The 19,610-nt window shown below is 43.1% G+C and overlaps 1 protein-coding gene across 1 annotated transcript; it reads left to right on the top strand.

Moving 5' to 3' along the window:
- Positions 1 to 18,582, top strand: klf13 (Kruppel-like factor 13). Its single transcript, XM_051381944.1, has 2 exons — positions 1 to 891; positions 11,835 to 18,582. The coding sequence occupies exons 1-2, from the start codon at positions 411 to 413 to the stop codon at positions 12,164 to 12,166; spliced, it is 813 nt and encodes a 270-aa protein (XP_051237904.1). The 5' UTR covers positions 1 to 410; the 3' UTR covers positions 12,167 to 18,582.
- The last annotated feature ends 1,028 nt before the right edge of the window (positions 18,583 to 19,610 follow it).

Here is a 19,610-nt window from a genome sequence, read left to right as displayed (position 1 = left end):
CACGCCCCCAGCATGGATACAACCAGCAGGAACAGGCGCTCAGGAGACACACTCACTATGCTGGAGAGTGTTTGTAGCCGCGATGGGAGTTAACACATCCAAGTTTCTGGAGGTCCTGTTTCCAGCGTCGTTGCACTAAATAAAGACACTTGGTTTCTTCTTTTCTTTTTTTTGTTCTCTTTTTCTTTTTTTCTCTCTCTGAGGGGGGCTTGTCTGCGTTTTTCTATCCGAGGCGTTTCTCTCACAGGATGTTGATGATATTGGAAAGCCGGGTAAGATCATAAAGTCAGTTCTCTCTGATGAGAACGACCTCCTCCTCCTCCACCTCCTCCTCACCACCACCACACAAAGGGAACCACGGAACAAGTACTTTTTTCACACGCCATCATTTTCTTTTTTTTCTTTTTTGAATGTCATTAAGAAGCAGAGGGGGCTGTTTCAAAGACAAAATGGATCACTTTGCAGCAGAGTGCCTTGTTTCAATGTCCAGTCGTGCAATTGTTCACGCTCCTAAAGGGAATAGGGAGATTAAACCAGAGATCCCGTCCTCCTCCAAGAACGGGGAGGAAATAAAAGAGCCTTTGGTGAAAGATAACTCCTCTCTTTTTGTGGTGGCGCGGATTCTTGCGGATTTTAACCAGCAGACTCCCAACAATGTTGCCGAGCAGGCAAAAATAAAGGATGAGAGCATGCCGAACCTCATAGAGGATGATGGAAACTCTGCCACACCTACCACCATCTCCGATCCTTCGCTCAAACAAAGAGGCAAAAGATCGCGAGGTCGAACTGAGCAAGAATCACCTCAGAAAAAGCACAAATGCCACTATTCAGGTTGTGAAAAAGTTTATGGCAAATCATCCCACCTCAAAGCCCACCTAAGGACACATACAGGTCAGTTTTCATTGGATGCAAATGTTTGTTGCTGTTAACCGTGACTTACTGTCGTTCCCTTGCCTACATGGGATTGTTAATACTGACAATACTGATGAGAAAAGTGTGGTTTCTCTTACAGTCAACCTGATATTTGTACAGAGGAGGGTGACAGGCTGCTGTTTCATAGAGTCATATGTCTAAATATTCACGGGTCCACCTTTTATAAAAAGAGAAAGCATCTGCGCGCACAGCCCGGTAAAAGCCAAAATTGGTGCATAGTTTTAATAATTGCATTGTTCCTCTTAAGTTGTGTGAACTTTGCGATATGTCCTTTTAATTTCGGGGGAGGGAGTCGAAAATAGTGCCACTCCCACTCAAGTCTCCGAGCTTTGTCACCGCTTTCCTCTTGCAATGCAACCCCCCACCCCACACCCATCCAACCTCCCCCTGCATTGGACAGTGTGTACAAACCGAAACTGCAGTGCAAACGCAGAACTAAATTACACAGATCCAATTTCCAGCGTTCTTCTGTGCGCATTAATTAGAGTCAACTTTGGTTCACATGGCGACATGGAGAAAGGACAAACAAAACAAAACAAAAAAACAAGCTTCAGCAAACAACATCGCAGAAATGAGCCAAGTGTGCGCCGACATTGGCATGCAAAAGTTTTCAAGATCAACCCAGTGAGTGTGCCGACACACTGCAGACTAGAGGAGGGTTATCCTGCGCTCCAGATCGGCCGTATGATACGTTTGACTTTCCTGAAGGACCATACCTCCATATTTTGCTCTTTGCATTCCGCAGGATAGGCTACTGAAAGAGAGGGAGGTAGGGGGGGGGGATGTAGATCGACTCAAATTGGGGTGATAAGAGCTGTGCGGTCGCCTGTCTGCCCAAAGCCCTTTGTTGTGATGTGCCACACCCCCGCTAGACAGACCGCCAGCTGATCTGGCCAGCAACAGACTCAGCTAGTTGAGCCTCGACCGAGGAGCCTCTCCTCCTTTTCCTCTCCTCTGTAGACTGCAGATCGCACCCCCTCTGTTCTTCGCACACAGCAGCCTGACAGCACAGAAACAAAACAGATCTCTCTCTAGATCGCACGAGAAACGCCTTGTGTGAACTTGACCTACATTTGAGTCATATAGATGTTTCGATCTACAGCAATGTGTGCAAGTAAAACTACAGCTGTACACATAATTCAATATATGTGGGACCTGCTTGGCGCGGAGCCCTTATTGCACAATTGACCCCTCATTTGTCTCATTATTTAAAAATCTGTAACACATTCTTACAGAGGGTGAATACTTGTCTGGTTGCCTATTAAGCTTTTCTTTATGCCTGCCTTTGTATGAGGATACACTCCCCCTGCCTAGCTTTGTGATTGGTTTGTGTCCTTTATATCTCTAGATTTATGATCCTTTAGAAGTATTTCATATGCATACCATATGTTGCATAACAAATCATACATATAAAACTGTAAGTGCACACAATAAGACACCATAGGCCTGTTATATCATATAATCTATCTATAATCTATATTGGTATTGTTGTCTTTAATTAATTCTTATTAAGAATTACATATACACCACCTTTTATCCATCAGCTGCAGCTTGGTGCTGACTGCAGTGGTGTATAATAGGTGTTTTTCAAGAACAGACAAAGAAAACACTGATTTGACTTATGCTTGTTCATAAAATGGGGGTGTATTCAGCCCTTTTAGGGAAATGACTTCCTAAAGAAAACAAAATGCCTGTATCTCCTGAAGGTTTATGTCTGTCTATCAGCCCTGCCCTTGTCTCATTTGCCTGTTAAGCCTTTCCTTTATTTTGGGATACACTCCTGTGTCTGGCTTTGTGATTGGTTTGTGTCGTATAATTTCTGACAATAAGGACGCTTTCTGCATATTTGATTGGATAATCACAGAACGTGAGTCATCTCAGTTCAGGTGCCTTGTCTCAGCCAAACTTGCAGCAGCGCTCTCAGAGAGCCAGCCCCCAGCCCGCTGTGTGCTTCCCTTCAGCCAGGACCATGTGTTTTTAGTGCAGTTTTATTGCTCCGTATTAGCCCTGCCCTTGTCTCTATGCCTATTAAGCGTTTCCTTTCGGCTGCCTTTCTATTTAGATATTTTCAGCAGCTGCCTTCACGATTGGTTTGTGTGCCATAAATTCTGATAATAATGTCTCTTTCTGCTTATTTGATTGGATAGTCCCAGAATGTGGGTCATCTGAGTTCAGGCAGGCTGCTTCAGCCAACCTTGCAGTGCTTACACTGAGCCAGACTCTGGCAGTGTGCTTCCCTTCAGCCCCTACTAGCAGAGTCAGGAGAGAATGGATTCCAGCTCAGTCAGTCCCAGCCAAACACCACTATCTAATTGAGGGGGGAAACACTCTTAAAGACACAAAACAAAGAGCCAGGGACAAGGCGTCCTTACTTGACTTCTGTAACGCCCAAAGCCTCATCATCCCAGCTTTTGCAATCCTTGCGTTCGTGTGTGATTTGTCGGAGTGTAAGAGGAGCTGAAACCTGAGCCACATTGTATTTCTTATGCAATGTCTACAGCACATCAGAAGATCAATCCCATTACTAGCTCAAAATGAACTTCACCCAGTTGTCATGTCTTATGAGAGGCATCATAGTTTTTATTTTAATCCATGCAAGAATTATTACAGTTAAGTAACACTTTTTTGGGGGGGTTAAATTACTTACATTGTCTTTTGCAAACTTCTGAAACATTGTTAAGTGTCAGTTCACCTGATTTAAATATTACCCAAGCATTAAAGAAGGTTTCAGCTTTATTTGTATAGGTTTTGAGAAGTCTTCTGGTTAGATATTTAGTTAATTTGTATTGCTCAAAGAGTTAAAAAATATACATAAAAAGGAAAAAATGTGCTCGAGACCTTGCTATGGTTTTCAAAGGGAAGCTACAAAGAAAAAGTGTAACAGCGAGGCTTGTGGATTAGCCTGAGTCTACTCTGTCTCTTTAAAGGTATGAATAACTTCTTGGTCAAGGGTCCCCTTAGTGGAGACTAAGTAGTTTCATTTAAGGTTTCTTCGCAAACCGCAGTAGCCTTCTCCAACACAGTGTAACAGGGACACCAGGATGTAGCAGACGTAACAGTACACGCTGAATTTAAATCGCTCATTATATTGCATTGAGTTTGATGGTGAGGAATCCACCGCAGTTTAGGGGTCTAAGGTTACCAGACAGCTTTTGTCTGATCTCCTGGTGTGGGAGGCGGGGCTTTTCTCAGACACATATATTTATCCTGCAGTATGGAAAATTCAGTCATGTAGCAGATAAACTCAGTTTTAAATGAAACAAATGAAGGCCATATAAATAAAACTGCTTCCGATTCTTATTAAGGACAACACCAGTTCCTTTTCATTCATGCTTTTTCAACTCTTTGTCTAGAGATGCATAACCAACTCTTAACGATGAAGATCCACTTTCCCAAGAGGAGTTTTGTGGTCATAGAGTACATGGTGTTCTCTGTGAAGCCTCATTACTCTGTTCTGGTCATGTCATGCAGACTGCCGTCTCTAAAGGAGAGATGGCCCCTGACAAGCTCATTACAAGTCACGTCTTCTTCAGAAAGAACAGCCTGGACCCTCAGTGCCCCCCACAGCTGGGCCTCACAAAAGGCCATCTTGTCTGTGTACAAGACCTATTCGAAAACTATTCGAATTACCAGGAGGAACAGGGTCAATGTGTCTTAAAGACAAAGAGCCTATAATGACATATTTTACAGTTGGTTTGACGTTTTGTCTGGGCCTCTTTTGTGTTCTGCTGGGGGTACCTCTAATACTGTGAGATGGCTGTAAATCCCTGTCCTAAAAAATAAGTGGCACCACCTGGCAGCACAGCTCCACTGCCATATAGACCCAGTTATTCATGCATGCTTTCTATTTTCGGCCGAATAACTGTGGTTAATGACACTTTTTAAAACGTAAAATTATCCCATATTCCACACGGAAAAAAAAGAAGCAGGAGTCTCTGATTATATATACTGCATCCTTGCCAGTGGTTTTATATTTGGCTGCACTGCTACACAGAGTGCACAGTGTTCCTGTGTGGCTGGTGGCAGTGATGAGGTAGCAGGGTGGAGATGGGGTTTTCCTGCTTTTGCTTGAGCATGACCTTGGCACAGCAATGGGTAAAAACTCTACTGGGGCACAAGAGGTCAGTCTGTCTACCTGCCACACGGCAGGATTTCCACCATCCCGCCCAGTTAAGCTTTATTTCTCCTGACGTGTAATAAAGTGATGACTGCTCAGTCATGAGGTGCTCAACAGTTTCCATTTGTCCCCATTCTGGTGACATTACAAATGTTAACGCTGTGTTGGTCAGTCCACAACTTTGGTCCAGACTGAAATGTGTTAGATTGCCATTGAATTTTGTACAGACATTCATGGTCCAGATAGGATGACTCTCACAGACTTTAGTGACCTTGAGTTTTCTTCTAGCAGGTCACTTTTTTACTTATCCTGTGAAATAGCACAGTCTCTAATGACTTTGGTGACACCTATGAGTTTGACGTGTTATTTTGAATAAAATTTCCCAACAGATTGCAGTACAATTTGGTACAGGGTTTTACCCAGTGCCAAGTTATCATTGTAATTTGTCCAGTACTTTGATCTATGACAAAATGCCAAAAGCAATGACACTCCCATTAATCTCAGCTGTACTTTGTGTTTAGTGGTAATTAGCAATGTTAACATACTAACACACTAAGAGATGTTAAACATTAACTGCTAAACATCAGCATGTTAACAATGTGAGTGTTAGCATGCTCACATTAGCATAGCTAGCTGCACTAGATAGCACAGTACAGCCTCACAGAGCTGCTAACGTAGCTGCAAACACATTCTCGTGCTTTCCTCTGCTGTTAGATAAGACATTTTCCTAAAACCAGCCCTCATGAACAAAATCTGGTTGGCCTCTGAAGGCCACATGTAGCAGTAGAGTGTGTGTCCAATGGAAACAAGGTATTAGTTAAATCTACTTGATCCTCGGGATGTAAATAAAACCAAAGTGGAGCCACCATCTTGCCTGTTCTAATCCTCTGGTGCAGTGTTGCTTCTCCATGAAAGGCATCTCTGAGGCATTTGTCAGGGCACATGCTGTCCATATGCTATCCTATAAGTGGACATGTAGAATTGACAGTAGGGTATTTCTTCACTAATGTTGGAACATAAATTAGATTTAACTGTAATTAAAGAGCCAAGCATGCATGGTGGACACCATGAAAGGCCCCTGTCAAGCAGTTCCATGGCTGTGTTGCTTTCAGTGGCCCACAGGGCTCATGTATTCTTTAGTTAGCTCAGGCGTAGTTCTATAAAAGCTGCTCTGTCTATTCCCCCAGCAGCCCTCCCCACCCTTTTCCAGCCTGCAAAGCAAAATAGGTGCTTGAGCGTGTCGCGTTGCAAGGCCGAGACCCGGCCACGGCTTGCGGCGTGGTGTTGATTACCAGCGGCAGGAAGAGAGGGATACAGACCTGTGGAACACTATGAAAAACCGCCGACCACATCTCGCATGCAAGGGAGGGATCTGCAGTACAAAGACGGAGAATATACAGTATAGCAGGGTGGCGGTGGGGGTGGGGTTAGATACCAGGATATCCACTGTCAATGCCCTCCATTGATGTAGGTCATTTATTCAGCTGCATCTGCAGCTAATCTGATTAACGTTTGAAGGGCTGTGACCTCTGCAGCGTAGAACACCCCTGTCGGCCCACCACTCACAGGGTCCCATCTGAGAATTAAAACTCTGACTGTGTCTTCTGTGTTGTCTTCAGCTCTGCTTGAATAAGAGAGGGATGGCTGAAAATTGCTGTGGAGCTAATGTCAGAGGGAGTGTGTTGTCTCTAGCTGGGCTGTTTGTGTTCCCTCCGGTATGTAAGGTGTGTCCCCTTTCTCTGCATGATAAATCATACTGTGGCAGACCACGACACACAGGGGTGTGGCCCTCAGCGTGAGATGAGGCGCATTTTGTGGAGTCTAGGGGGAAGGAGGGCATAATCATTTTCTTTGAGACATGAAAATATTTATCTCCCGTTCAACACCAGTGTATGTCAGGTATCAGGTATAACACTGGACAGCTGGCACTATCTCCAGCTTGTATCTCCTTTTATCGCTGTATGGTGGGGCCTCTCAGGATCTAGGGCTATGATGCTTTGTTTGGCACTGACTAGTAAGGGACGTCTGTCTCATATGAGCTATAGTGTCAGACTCCATCAGTGGAATGAGCTGGCATTGTACTGCGTGAGTGAGAGTCACGGATGATGGGGCATCCCTGCTCCCACCTGCTTCTGTAAACTGTAAACACCCACTAATGGCCGTGCAGCTGTTTGCATGTCCTTAGTTAACCAGGGTTTAGGATAAGGAGGCTGCCTGCAACACATCAAGGCTGCAGGTTGTTTTAGCATGCACTCAAGGCTGAAAGAGAGTGCCCACTCTAACTAATTGAGGCAAATGTGATGAGCTGGTCAGTGCAGGGGAGCCATCCCTGCCTTTCCCTTAAAGAGTTAAGGGGATGAAGTAATGTATGGCTAAGTGTGTGCAGGAATCAGACGGTCAAACTCAACTCCGCTGTATGTCTCCGGGTGAATGTCAATAGCCCTGTGCAGCGCAGACCAGGGGGTGTGTGAGTTACGGTTAGTACGCACAGCCTGTCTGATTGAAATGCATTACAGGAGTGCCTCTCCTGCTGGGAGCGAGGCTGCTGCTATTGTTCACAACCTGACAGCTATAGGCCCACAAGGGGAGGTAGGCTATTCAACGGCAAGCAAGATGCCTCTCAATAAAGACAAAAGATGATAGTAGATCAAATGCTCCATGTTTTCGGAGCTTTCTCCTGACGAGCTTGGGTTGAGCCAGTCCTCAACACGAGCACTTGACCCAACCAAGGGTGCTTTATTTCTCCTGCCTAGACGACTTATTCTTGTTTGCAACAAACTCTGAATGGAGCCTCTGAGAAAACATGTTTTGAGATTTTCTTGGTACTTTGATTCCTCTCCCCCAGTTAATTTTTCAATAGCCACGAAAACAGTTGTTCTGATCTCAGATGTGTTTCAAATCAGGCAGCGCCTTTTTTTCCTTTCAACAGACCGCAGAACTTTGAGTCTTTGTTGTTATTTTTGCACAAGCGAAGGCTGCCTATACTGCTCTCTGAACGACTCATAGACGAGTTGCAAACAGCTTAATATATATGCATTGTTCTGCACACATGTTAGTGTTTATATCATCTTGGCGTACGATGGTGCGTCTAGAGGGAGTGGCAGTGTACGGTTGGGTTAACCTGTCTGCTTCAGTGGTTTATGCTGATGAGGGACTCAGCAATCATTTTGGTATTACCCAAAATCCCATGAATGGTTGTCTCTTGGCAGAGTAGCTGGCTCCTGGTTGGTTACAGGTCATAGTCTGTTGTAAACATGCAACCAAATTACAGGATTGTGCTGAGCCCTACCACTGGAGTTAGTGGTGCCCCTCTCATTTCTTGTTGCCAAGCTGACTGTGTCAGTAAGCCAGCGCTAAAGTGAGGTAGCTCCAACTCTAATGAGCTGTGATCTACAGTCTGACTCCAGCTTTACTTTCCCTCCTCAAGCTGTTTGTTTGTAAAAGTCCATGCAGGTTTAGTGTGCACCTTGGTTTTTTTTCCCTGAGCTGTGTAAAAGACATTTCCTGTCACTGTGCAGCCAGAGCAAAGTTAACTTCAAGGTGATCTCTGATGTATCCACGGGAACTGTATTTTTTCTCCCCTCCTCACCCTGCCGAGGTATTTACTCTAGCTCTCTTATAGCAGGCTCACATGGAGGTTTTCAGCTGTACACTGTGTGAGTTTGGCCCATGCCTGAGGACACACCAGGAATGTTATCTACTCTTGTTTGAAATACTGGTAGCTGTTGTTGGAGCAGGTGACCGAGTTGAGTTCCTGCGCTGCTGCTCACGTCAAGAAAGAGATTCGATCTTGCCTTTGCAGACAGCATCCCTTACACCGGGGAGACACACTCAGATTCCATTCCTCTTAACCATTTCTGCATAAACCGAGGACCTAAACTTCTTAGATATGAATGAGAGATGGGTGGGGGGAGAGGAGCAGGGATGAGCCGTTTATTTACTGACCCACTGGCCTCTGAGAGAACAGTTATATAACAAGTGTACCTGTGACATAATCGTATCTCCTTGGAGGGGGGGACACTAGTGCTTAGTAGAGGTACAGTTTGTATGTGCATGATGTAACTCACTTAACGGGTACGGGTAACTGGGTCACTGTGTTCGTTAGGGAAAAGCTTCCCTCATTACATGCCCCCCCCCCCCCACTTGCCCTCTGCAACCGACACATTCTGAGAAAGATAAACCACTCCCTGGATGTGGACGCTGCCAGAGATGGGATAACCAATCGGTGGGGCCTGGCGTCACGACTGCCACGGTGCCCTGCTGTAACAGCTCTGGAACTAGATGGGAATAAGAGCAGGGTAAGAGGAGTAGCATGCAGCAGTCTTCTTTCAACAGAGATGCTGAGTAATAGCCGCAGTCTATTGAAATATCTTAGAGAGTGACATCCTCCTGCCACACAGGGTAATAGCCCCTATCATCATATCCACTCTGGATCAAAGAGTTTGTTCCCTAAACCTCATCAGTGTTACCAGAAATTGTTTTTTTTACTGCCCTCGTGGAAATCCCAAACCTCATGTTATGAAACAAGCACAACAATTAATTGGGGCATGTGTTTTTGCTTTATGTAAGTGAATCTTTCAAGGCTGACATTAAAGCAGCAGGGTTTTTAAATGCATATTCATATTGGTGACCTAAATGCCAAAAGCAGTTTAGCAGGCGGTGAAAATAAGCAGCATATCTGTTTATTTTGCATTTTCTAAGAAGTCATGGAGCTTTAAATAATTTGATGTGTCTCGGTGAGTTGCTGTTGGATACCTGATGCTTCCACTATGACTGCATTACTGTATCAGGGCAGTTAGACTGGATATCTCAGCCTAGCTCTCTGGTGTCTGGTTAAATATTAATGTTGTTGGATCCGTTACACTGGTTATTGAGCCTTAAGCAGCCCGCAGAGCTAAGCTCTACTTTTTAGCCAATAACTCATTTTGATGTGCCAGGTGGCAGCACGGGCTGCTTGTCTTGCTAATAAGGTATGAAATCAGAGTATCATGAGTCTCTTCAATGAGATTAGTGCTTTAGAAGTCAAACTGCCTCCTTTTTTCTCCAGGATGTGTAACAGGGTCAAACAACCGCAGCCTGTCTTCTTTAGGAATTGTACCTCTAACTTCATGCAGGATAGATGGATTGTTTCTCTGTGTGTGTTAACTCTAGCAGCAGGGTGAGATCAGTGTAGATACTTTAGCTGAGTGCAATGTGTATATGCAAATGTCTATATGTCAGTTAGAGAGTTTACATACACTGAGCCCTGTGTGAGCCCGCAGAAACCATTGTGGGCAGGGCCGACAGAGTTTGTCTGGAGCTGAGGTGAGGCGTCAGAGGCAGGAACACAGAGCGGGCTGTCTAGACTTGCTGTGTCTGTCTCCATGTTTTGTAACCATGCAGTATGGGGGGGAGGGACCGAGACCAGTAGTGCACCAAGTTCTTGTTTTTGAGACTCACTGGCATCAGGTAGCATATTACTGTTTGATGCTGAACAGCACTGTTTCCATTGTGGCCCTGAGGGAAGCCACAGAACAAAGAAAGCCTTTGGCAGGCCTGTTCTTATGTGCTCATTTGTCAAGCTACCTATAAACATTCACGCGTCTCACCGTCTATTCCTCCTCATACCTCAAATCCCTGGCATTGGCTTGCATATGATGACTGATTATTCTTATTCTCAAGAAAGAACTATAACATTAAAATAATATGGCCTGCCCTTCCCTATAGTACTGCAATGTCATGCTGGTAAAATTAGATGCTGGATGTAGCTATTGTCAGGCAGAAACTCACTGAAATGGAACTAAAGGGAGTACAGTATTAGACATATTGGCCAGTGGATGCAGAGCGCTGCATTTAGGCTCCATGAGCACTGTTTCCACATCAGAATGGAAGGAAAACCACAAGATATATAGAACCATCTGGCTTTGAGTAGATTTGTGTCAAAGCCCACTTTTATTGCCTGATGGAGGGGGGAAGGGTGTAATTTCCCATGTGCCAAGTCACAGATAGTTGTATGTTGGAAAATGGGCTGGGTAACCATTGTGAGTGTGATTAGCATCTGGAGCTTAGATAATTAAACTGTGTCTGCAACTCCAGCACAGCGCCAATTTTTAGGTGATTTACCCCAATTCCCATGGCTCATTACAGCCCTTCTATGTTTTTTTAAAATTATTCTGAAGATGTTTTGATATCCATCCCTTTACTTTCTTATCACACTCCGCAATAACCTTGTGATCAACGTTCCTTGATGACTCAGTCTACAATGTGCAGAAAACAGCACAGTCTTGTTCTACAGGCCTGGCCTTCTACGAAAAATGTTTGTTAGACATGCATGGCAGTCTTCATGACTTGGTAACCTGTAAACACCACAATGACTCACGTCTCCCACTGTGGTGAGCCATTTGCTACATGGTGAGCACCAGTGTGCAGGAATATGTACACATCACATCCAATCAGTCAACTCACAGAGACTCAGTTAGTTTGAGATCACAAGTTACAGTGTTAATGTTGAATGTTAATGCCATTGAAAAGCATGGATTGATTTGAAAAGCCTGCCTTGGCCCCTGCAATATCATACAGTCAAACAATGATGTAATTGTCTGTGTAAATATTCACACCTCACAGTAGCCACCACACCCCAGGTTTCACATCTTTGCCAGTATACTTTCATATCAGACTGAAATCAGTGGAAAACTACAACTGCTTTGAGGGCTTGAAGTCCCAAGTGTGGTGTAATTTAAAAAATATATATTTTCCTGTGTGATTAAACACCGACATCTCTCCTTCCCTCCTCTGTGTGTTGCAGGAGAACGTCCTTTCCCATGTACTTGGCCCGACTGCAGTAAGAAGTTCGCCCGCTCCGACGAGCTGGCCCGCCACTACCGCACCCACACGGGGGAGAAGAAGTTCGGATGCCCACTTTGTGACAAGCGTTTCATGCGCAGCGACCACCTGATGAAGCACGCCCGGCGCCACTCGGATTTCCAACCCGGCATGCTGAAGAGGCCCCACAGCGGCAGCAGCAGCGGCAGCACCACACGTCCCAGCTCCCTCAGCGACTACAGCCGCTCGGACGCCTCCAGCCCCACCCTCAGCCCCACCCTCAGCCCAGCCCTCAGCCCAGCCAACTCGCCTTAAACTGAAACCCTGTCGCACTTTCTGCCTCTGACCTGGGAGGCCTGTGTTTTTGTCATAACACTTGTGTTGCACAGTTGTCAGCAACCTCCCCCCTTTGCTATTCCTGCGCTTGCTGTGGTGTACCATACTGTACATAACTGCTTATTGTAGTGCAATTACTTGTGTGATCCTAAAAGAAGGTAATGCCTTTCCAAGATGGCAATATTTACATTCTGTACCATATGTCTGTATTTTTTTAGCTTCTGATCATGGCTAGTTGTCCAATGTAAGTCTGCAGTCAGCTAAACAAGGTTTAGAAGAAGAAAAAAACAGACACCCTGACAAGTCTTATCAAAATGGATCTTTTTTAGTTGTTTTTCTTTGTTTTTTTTTAACGGGTGAGGAGAGGGGGTACACACACACCTCAGGATTGAAGACAGTTGCTATTTCTGTAATACCACAGTACTTAACAGTACTCACATTGACTGCACAATATACTCATCACTTTACTCTGAAATTCAACGGGGGTTGAATTTTATGCCCTGCTCAGGGATGGCCTTGTTAGCTTGAAAGAATGAACATGGTGAAGAGAAACATACAGTACATACATATATAACAGCCTTACACTCAACACAATTTGCACTCTTTGTTTTTTTGTTGGTTTTCACGTTTGAGGAAACTAGCCCTACGGTCATACGGTCAATCGTACACAGAACTCATGTCCTGTTCTCCCTTGTGTTCTGGGAGGTTCATATGTAATGTAAACGCTGTGTGTTAAGAAAAAAGAAAAACCCACCTCAGTAAACAAAATACATCTGTTCCTCCACCGCAACGTTAATATTCAGTTGCCGTTACACTGGGTTAAATATGTATTTCATTAAACAGCGGTGTGCAGTATATACTGTGTAAATCTGCATTGTGGGATGATCGGGATAATATTGGGTTAACAGTTTTTATAAATACACTCAGTTGAAGAAACGTTAGACCCTTTAAATAGAGACAGTTAAGTTTCAAAGCAGCTGTTCATGCTTTTTCTTTAAAAAGAAAGCGCTGTATCATCAGCCGGTATTTCACACAAAATGGACACAAAGGGACTTTAGTGGAAACAATGTTTATCCTTCTCTCAAGCACATAGGAAAAAGTACCAAAGACAAGAGTGAATGAAAGCTTTTTATTCAGTCTTGTAAGTCGCCCTTCATTGAGGCCTGGGGCTGGTGTTTGGCAGTATCACAGGTAGAGCCAGACAGCCTGCTCACTTCCCTCCTCCTGGCTTTGCCTTTTGTGGCCTCCCTGGAGGAAACAGCTGCATCCCACAAGAAGCTATTCACAGCCCGCAGCAGGAGTGGTAACTTGCCATTCCCGGGGAGTTCTCCCTCACCCATCTGGCTCTACCTGTCCCCGTCAAAGACTGGTGAAGCAAGCCAAGCGTGCCAAATTGCGTGCAAGGTTGCCTAACCTTGGGGTCAAATGTAGGCCAGAGAGTGTGGGCAGAGCCAGGGGCTGGGCAGCGACACGGTGGAGAACAGAGTGAACAAAGCAGCTATCTGAAACAGACAGGCAAGAGAGGGCAGGTCCTGATAAAAGAGGAGAGGTTTATCACAAGCTGAGCAGCACAGAGGAGGAGACACCCAGTCGCAGACACCCCGCATCTCCTCCTCCCCCAACTCCCTCCCTCCCTCCAACTGTAGTAACTGTGAGTGGAAAAATGGCTGTAATTAGTGGTTCGATCCAACCTGTATGATAAGAGTAGAAAGAAAAGTGTATGAACAACAGTACTACCTAGACCGATGCTAGCAGTGTGGGTGGGATGTACCCAACTGCATCCTAAGCACAGGGAGAAATCCTCTACTACTGCTGCAGAGTCCCATTTCACCACGCCAAGGTGACCGATAAACCAGAGCTGCGAAACAGCTGCTTTCAAACTTCTCTCTCGCAAAACAAGGGGGCTTTTAAACTGTTGTAAAAACATTTGAACCAAAACGAACATATCAGCAAAGTGCAGTGCTCACCAGCCTCACGTCGTCCTGCCTGTGAAGCTCAGATGTCCCGTGAGAAAGCTGACTTGTGTTTCTAGACAGACATGCCTCAATAAGTCAGGCAAAAGGCACAGTAAACCTTCCATGGAAACGGGCACCACTATCAAAACTGCTGCAGCCCAGCCAGTCTGTGTTATGCCTACATTTTCTTTTAATGCTTCAGCACTATGGCCGGAAATAGTTTCATCTATGTATCTGGTCCTGTCAGACCCCTCCAGACTGTTGTCATGAATTGCATGTGTTAGCTTCATTGTACCAACCGACTCTCGCCCCGCAGTACCGCGGCTCACACTATATGCATGTTAACAACTTTGCCTTGGAAAACGTTGAGTGTTTTTTGAGGCGGTCTGGCAGGTGTAAGTTCATCAATGGCAGGCCTTGTCCCTCGTTCTCCACGTGCATCCATCTCCCTTTAAAGTTGTGAAGAATCAGCTCTGTCACATCCTCCAGCAAGAAAACATCCCTCGTTTCGATCGAATGCAGTAGTTTCCTCAAAACACCATGTTTAAAACAAAAGAAACAGCCCTCTGTAAGAAGGTAAAATAGTTTCCAGGCTGCGAGATGACACTTTAAATGCCACTGATCAGCAGCTCTTAGTTAAAGAAGCACTGAGAGGGTTTTACATTTGACCATTTCTGGAAAGAATCTTTGATTTTCACAAATTCTTCAAATTGCTGTTGAGCAGCTTTTTTTTGTTGTTTTGTTTTAGTCCGTTTTTGACTTGGTTTGTAGTGTAACTTTCTCTTGCAAAAGAAAAAAAAAAAAAAAGGAGTAGTTCACCCTCAAGCAGGTTTCATTATTTCATTAATCACTTCTCAATCCATAATCTGCACATTTACCTCAGGGTCGACATCCGCAAAGCAGATATGGGACAGTTTGTGGATTTTGTTGTAACATCAGTTGCTGCACAGAAATGTCTGCCAGCCTCCCCCTGGTGTTCCTGGGTGCTTAGTGCTCACTGCTGGTCAGTGTCCAACCACACTGGAAACACAGGAACGCCTCCGTACGGGCTCAGCTCCTGCCTATAATGTCTTCATAACATCCTGCAGTCCTGCTACACGCCTTAGTAAGCACTGGGCACTCGGGGAGCTGTTTTCAGTGAAACACCCCTTTAAACATCTTTGACCCTTAGTGTCAGTGGACTTACAGTAGGCGACAGGAAGCTCCTACCATCTGAAAATAAACCGACTGTGACAGTGTAAACATCCCAGTCCATCCATCCAGACTGCACCAGTGAACATATATAGGCCTCCACAGGCAGTGTCTCATAACCTTTATTCTCACTGTACCAAATCTACTTGAATAATTCAACACAAAAGGCCATTGAACACAGTTTTTGTACATGTCCATTTTTACTGTACTTGCTTTTGTTGTCAAATAATTATTAACCTCTCTGGAGAAAAGGTGTACAGTGTGTTTGATTTATTTTGTTGTTAATTTCTAGAGTTTCTAGTTCTAGATTTTCCATTGTCTTCAGGTCATTTCAGCAATTCTTTCGAATTTATCACAGCATTATGGTTGACTGTTTTTGACGGGCTGTTTAAAGGCACCATATTTTGTTTTTTAAAAAAAACAACAACATAATTTTAAGCCCCATTGATGGGGTTCACCCCTTTAATCAGAAACAGTTAATACTCTGTTGATGTCAGGATGCAGGTTATTTTGCCTGTTATCCAAAAATTGCTCTAAGTCAGAAACTGAAAGGATTGTTTGGGGTGACGATAAGAAAAGGAAACTTCCTGACCTCTATGTACAACAGTTTTCGTCATTATTTAGATTCTTTTGAAGGTTTTTCATGAGAATAGAGACCACAGCATTGTGAGTTAGCAATGTAGTCATACTTTTTATTATTGCTTTTTTTTTTGGTTTCATATGAAATGTTTAAGCTTGTATATTTTCCAAAAATCATACCTCTTGAAATATTTGACTTTTTGTTGTACCTTCATATCTTTTCAAAACATCCATCATGTAGCTTACGTTTGCTTGAAGAGTAGCACAAATAATTGGTGGGTTTATTTGTCCCTACTTGAATGAAGAAGGAAAGAAAGAGACATTTTTCTGTAAAAAACAAAACAAAAAAAACACTGGGCTACGTTTTATATAATCATCCCATGTTGTCAGGGTCCTGCACATCCTTGTAGATTCAACAAATAACCTTTCCAGGAAATAATAAAACCTTGTTTTCTTTATTAGGCTGTTTTATGTTTCAAAAATATTGAAAACATACCCTCCATACCAACCATATATTTGTCTTAGTTTAAACCTTTTCTATGTGAGGGATGATGTCAGCTGTAAATGACTATGAAACTCCATGTCAGCATTTTTTTAATCCAACTTTACGATTGTAATCCCAGTAAGATTACAGGTTTCGACATCTGTTAGAGAAAAAGAACTGTAAACAATGACAAAATGGAAATGCAAGGTTTCTACAAGATGCTAACAGTGTACCAGTTAATATCTTTTTCTGCTAATTTAAAAAAAAAAAACATTAAAGTGAGTGATTGTTGTCTAGTATGTAAAGAACTAACAATCTTATTTAAAGAGTTCATATTAATTACATGAATATATCACTGATCAGGCCGTCTCAACTAAAATCTTCACGACTGATCTCAACGTATAAGCATGATCGATGCAATTGTGTGCCAAAACTTCAATGGTAACGTCAGAAAGATGATACAAATGTTATGGGTAAAAAAAACAAAACAACCTAGCTACTATCAGACATTTAACAAACTTGTACAGTTTTATAAAGTGTGACATGTTTTTATGAAATGTACAGTAATATTTCTTTTCTGCTTTATGTAAACATTTTGATTGTGTAGCTTTCTTTTCATTTGGTTCTTGTTATTTAATTTTTTTTCTTCTTTTTTTTTTGCTGTACAATACTCAAGCAATGTATAATGGCTTATTACAGGTATTTTTGACAAAAACAATCTTAATGATATTGAACGCCCAACCATTCCAAAGGATTAAAAAATGCATTTGCTATAACTGTGCTGCTTACATCGACCCGATGCGTTTTTGTAGGTTATGAATAGAATTTTGTCTTGACTGTGAGGTTTTACACGTTGTGAGTTGTGCACAAGGTACGTTTCTCATTGTCAACAATTCCCAGGTTTAATCTCTCTTTTCTTCTCTTCAGGCTCTTTGTGTAGGCTAAGCCAATTCGAATGAATAACATACATGCAATATTTAAAAGTATTATAATATATAATATTTAAAAGTTAAGGACACACAGACCACGTCTTCCCTGATGACAAAGGCCTGAGGCTTTTTAAAGGTGGGGATAATGTTGAAGAAGCGGCCGTGATAGAAGAGAGGGGTTCCTGAGCAGTGAGAAGGAACTTTGAGTTCTCACAGCTCGTCAGAGGCCCCACAGTTTTGTAACTGGTTGTAACCAAAGGCTTTGAAGGGAAAGATGAATGTTGCAGTAATTTTGAACCCAACCCACTTTGGACCCCTGGGTTCAACTTTATATGCTGTAAGTTGTACTTAATATGGACCTTTTTTCTACATCTCAGATAAGCAACTTTGTTGTTATTATTTTTAAAAATCACTTGAATGAACAAAACCCACTTAATCATACGAGCAAGCGAATTCTGAATGAGTAAAAAGACAAGAAACTGAGAGACTGAGTGAGTAGGAACATGCAGCACAGCAGACCATATTTGTCTGTACCCTTCACCGACCATGTGGTCTTGCTTGACTGCCTGAACTGACGCTGTGCGGTGTTTGCTTTTACTGTAGAAATGCACGCTAACAAAAAGTGCTCTGCTCAAGCATTGGATATTTTTACCCTTAAAGGATTTGTCTGTTTCAGGTTATGCAGCACACAGTGCTGTGAATGACCTCCCTTTGATTACAAAGAGAGAGCCTCTCACCAGCCTTTTGGTTCTGTTTCCCGTACCTGTTTGTCCTCAGTGTACCTCCTCAGTGTAATGTTGCTCTCTTGATACCTCTGTGCGTTTCTCCTCTGCCCATCACCATCAGTTGCCTGTTGTAGTGACTCCATGGTGCTGTTTTCCCTCTCAGCACCAATATAATCTAATCTGTAAATAACTCTTGACTCAGCTATGGCCAGTACATTCTCCAATGACCTCACTCTAACCTTCAGGTGTCATTTTGTTTTTGTTTTTTTCTCAGCAAACCAAAATCACTACATTCAAGTATTACAGTTGTACAGTTCCTCGGATTCTACACACAGTTAATGTGCTGGTCTTAGCTGCTCTGCTGTACCTTTTTATGGCATTATTTTTTACATGTTAGACAATATATTGTGACCATGTCCTATGCAAATAAGGAAAATAACAGATTGTTGAATAATGTATGTTGTCACAACTTGTATGCATGAAATAGTGAAGTTTACATTTGGAAATAAATTCATAAAATAAGCAGCCACAACGTGTTTTGTGCTCATTTCTTTCCCTGTGTAAACTAACAGTTTGTGATTGTTGCTTAACAGAGGCTACGTGGCTGCAGTTAACAAGAACTAACACGTTACGGAATAATGATAGATGTTGAAACATCAGCTAGTAGTACCAGAAGAGAAGAACTGTCAGCTGCCCCCCCCCATTCCCATTCTTTATGCTAAGTTAAGCTAACCCTCAGTTGGCTGCCTTAACCTCAGACTTACTGTACAGATATGAGAGTGGTATCAAACGTCTCCTCTATCTCTCAGCAAGAAAGTGAATCCCAAAATATCAAACTGTTGCTTTAAGTCGGGGAACTGACTCAGTAAATGTCAGTTAAGTTAGTTAACATTAGCCCTCAAATGTTAAAGGTCATACCAAGTGAAGCTGTAGAGGCAAAACCCCTGAGTGTATTAAGCTGAACAAGGTGTGTTATTTATTGCTATCAAGTAATAATGTTAAGGAGAAGAGTGTGTATTTAAAGTTACATGGTCTCCCTTTAATGTCAGATTTACAGACGGGTGACTAATTTCCAAAAACCTGCATGAATGAGTTGAGAAACGTGACAAATGCAGATCCTTTTATAAAAGACACGGGGGGTCATTGAGTGGTTTGATAAGAATAAACGTGATGTGAATCAATTGAACACCTAAGGGAGAATGGAGATTGGTTCCAGAGACTAAGGTTTGTGTTGGTTTTTCCTTTTAAAATGTCACCCATCTGTTTGTCAGACCTCCTCAAAGAAAGTTCCTCATTTGCAACTGAACTAAACATTAAACCAGGATTTTAGAATTACAGCAGAGAGCTACAGGAGCTTTTTTCTCACAAGCCTGCCATGTGCTTCAGTATTATTCTTGCAACAGGAAGTACACCTTGTTCCCTCACTTCACCCATGCAAATATTTACAGTAACTGCTGGGGTATCAACAATGGGTGGGGCACCAAGCGCTGGGGACTTCTTCCTTCCTTATTGTATTTTAGGCCAAACAGACTGATATATATGATTGTGTGAAATTTCCTG

The sequence above is a fragment of the Dicentrarchus labrax genome, unplaced genomic scaffold, assembly GCF_905237075.1.
Source record: "Dicentrarchus labrax unplaced genomic scaffold, dlabrax2021, whole genome shotgun sequence".
Classification (NCBI taxonomy): Eukaryota; Metazoa; Chordata; class Actinopteri; family Moronidae; genus Dicentrarchus; species Dicentrarchus labrax.
The sequence above is the reverse complement of the archived record's forward strand: the minus strand, read 5'-3'. Positions and strand labels throughout refer to the sequence as shown.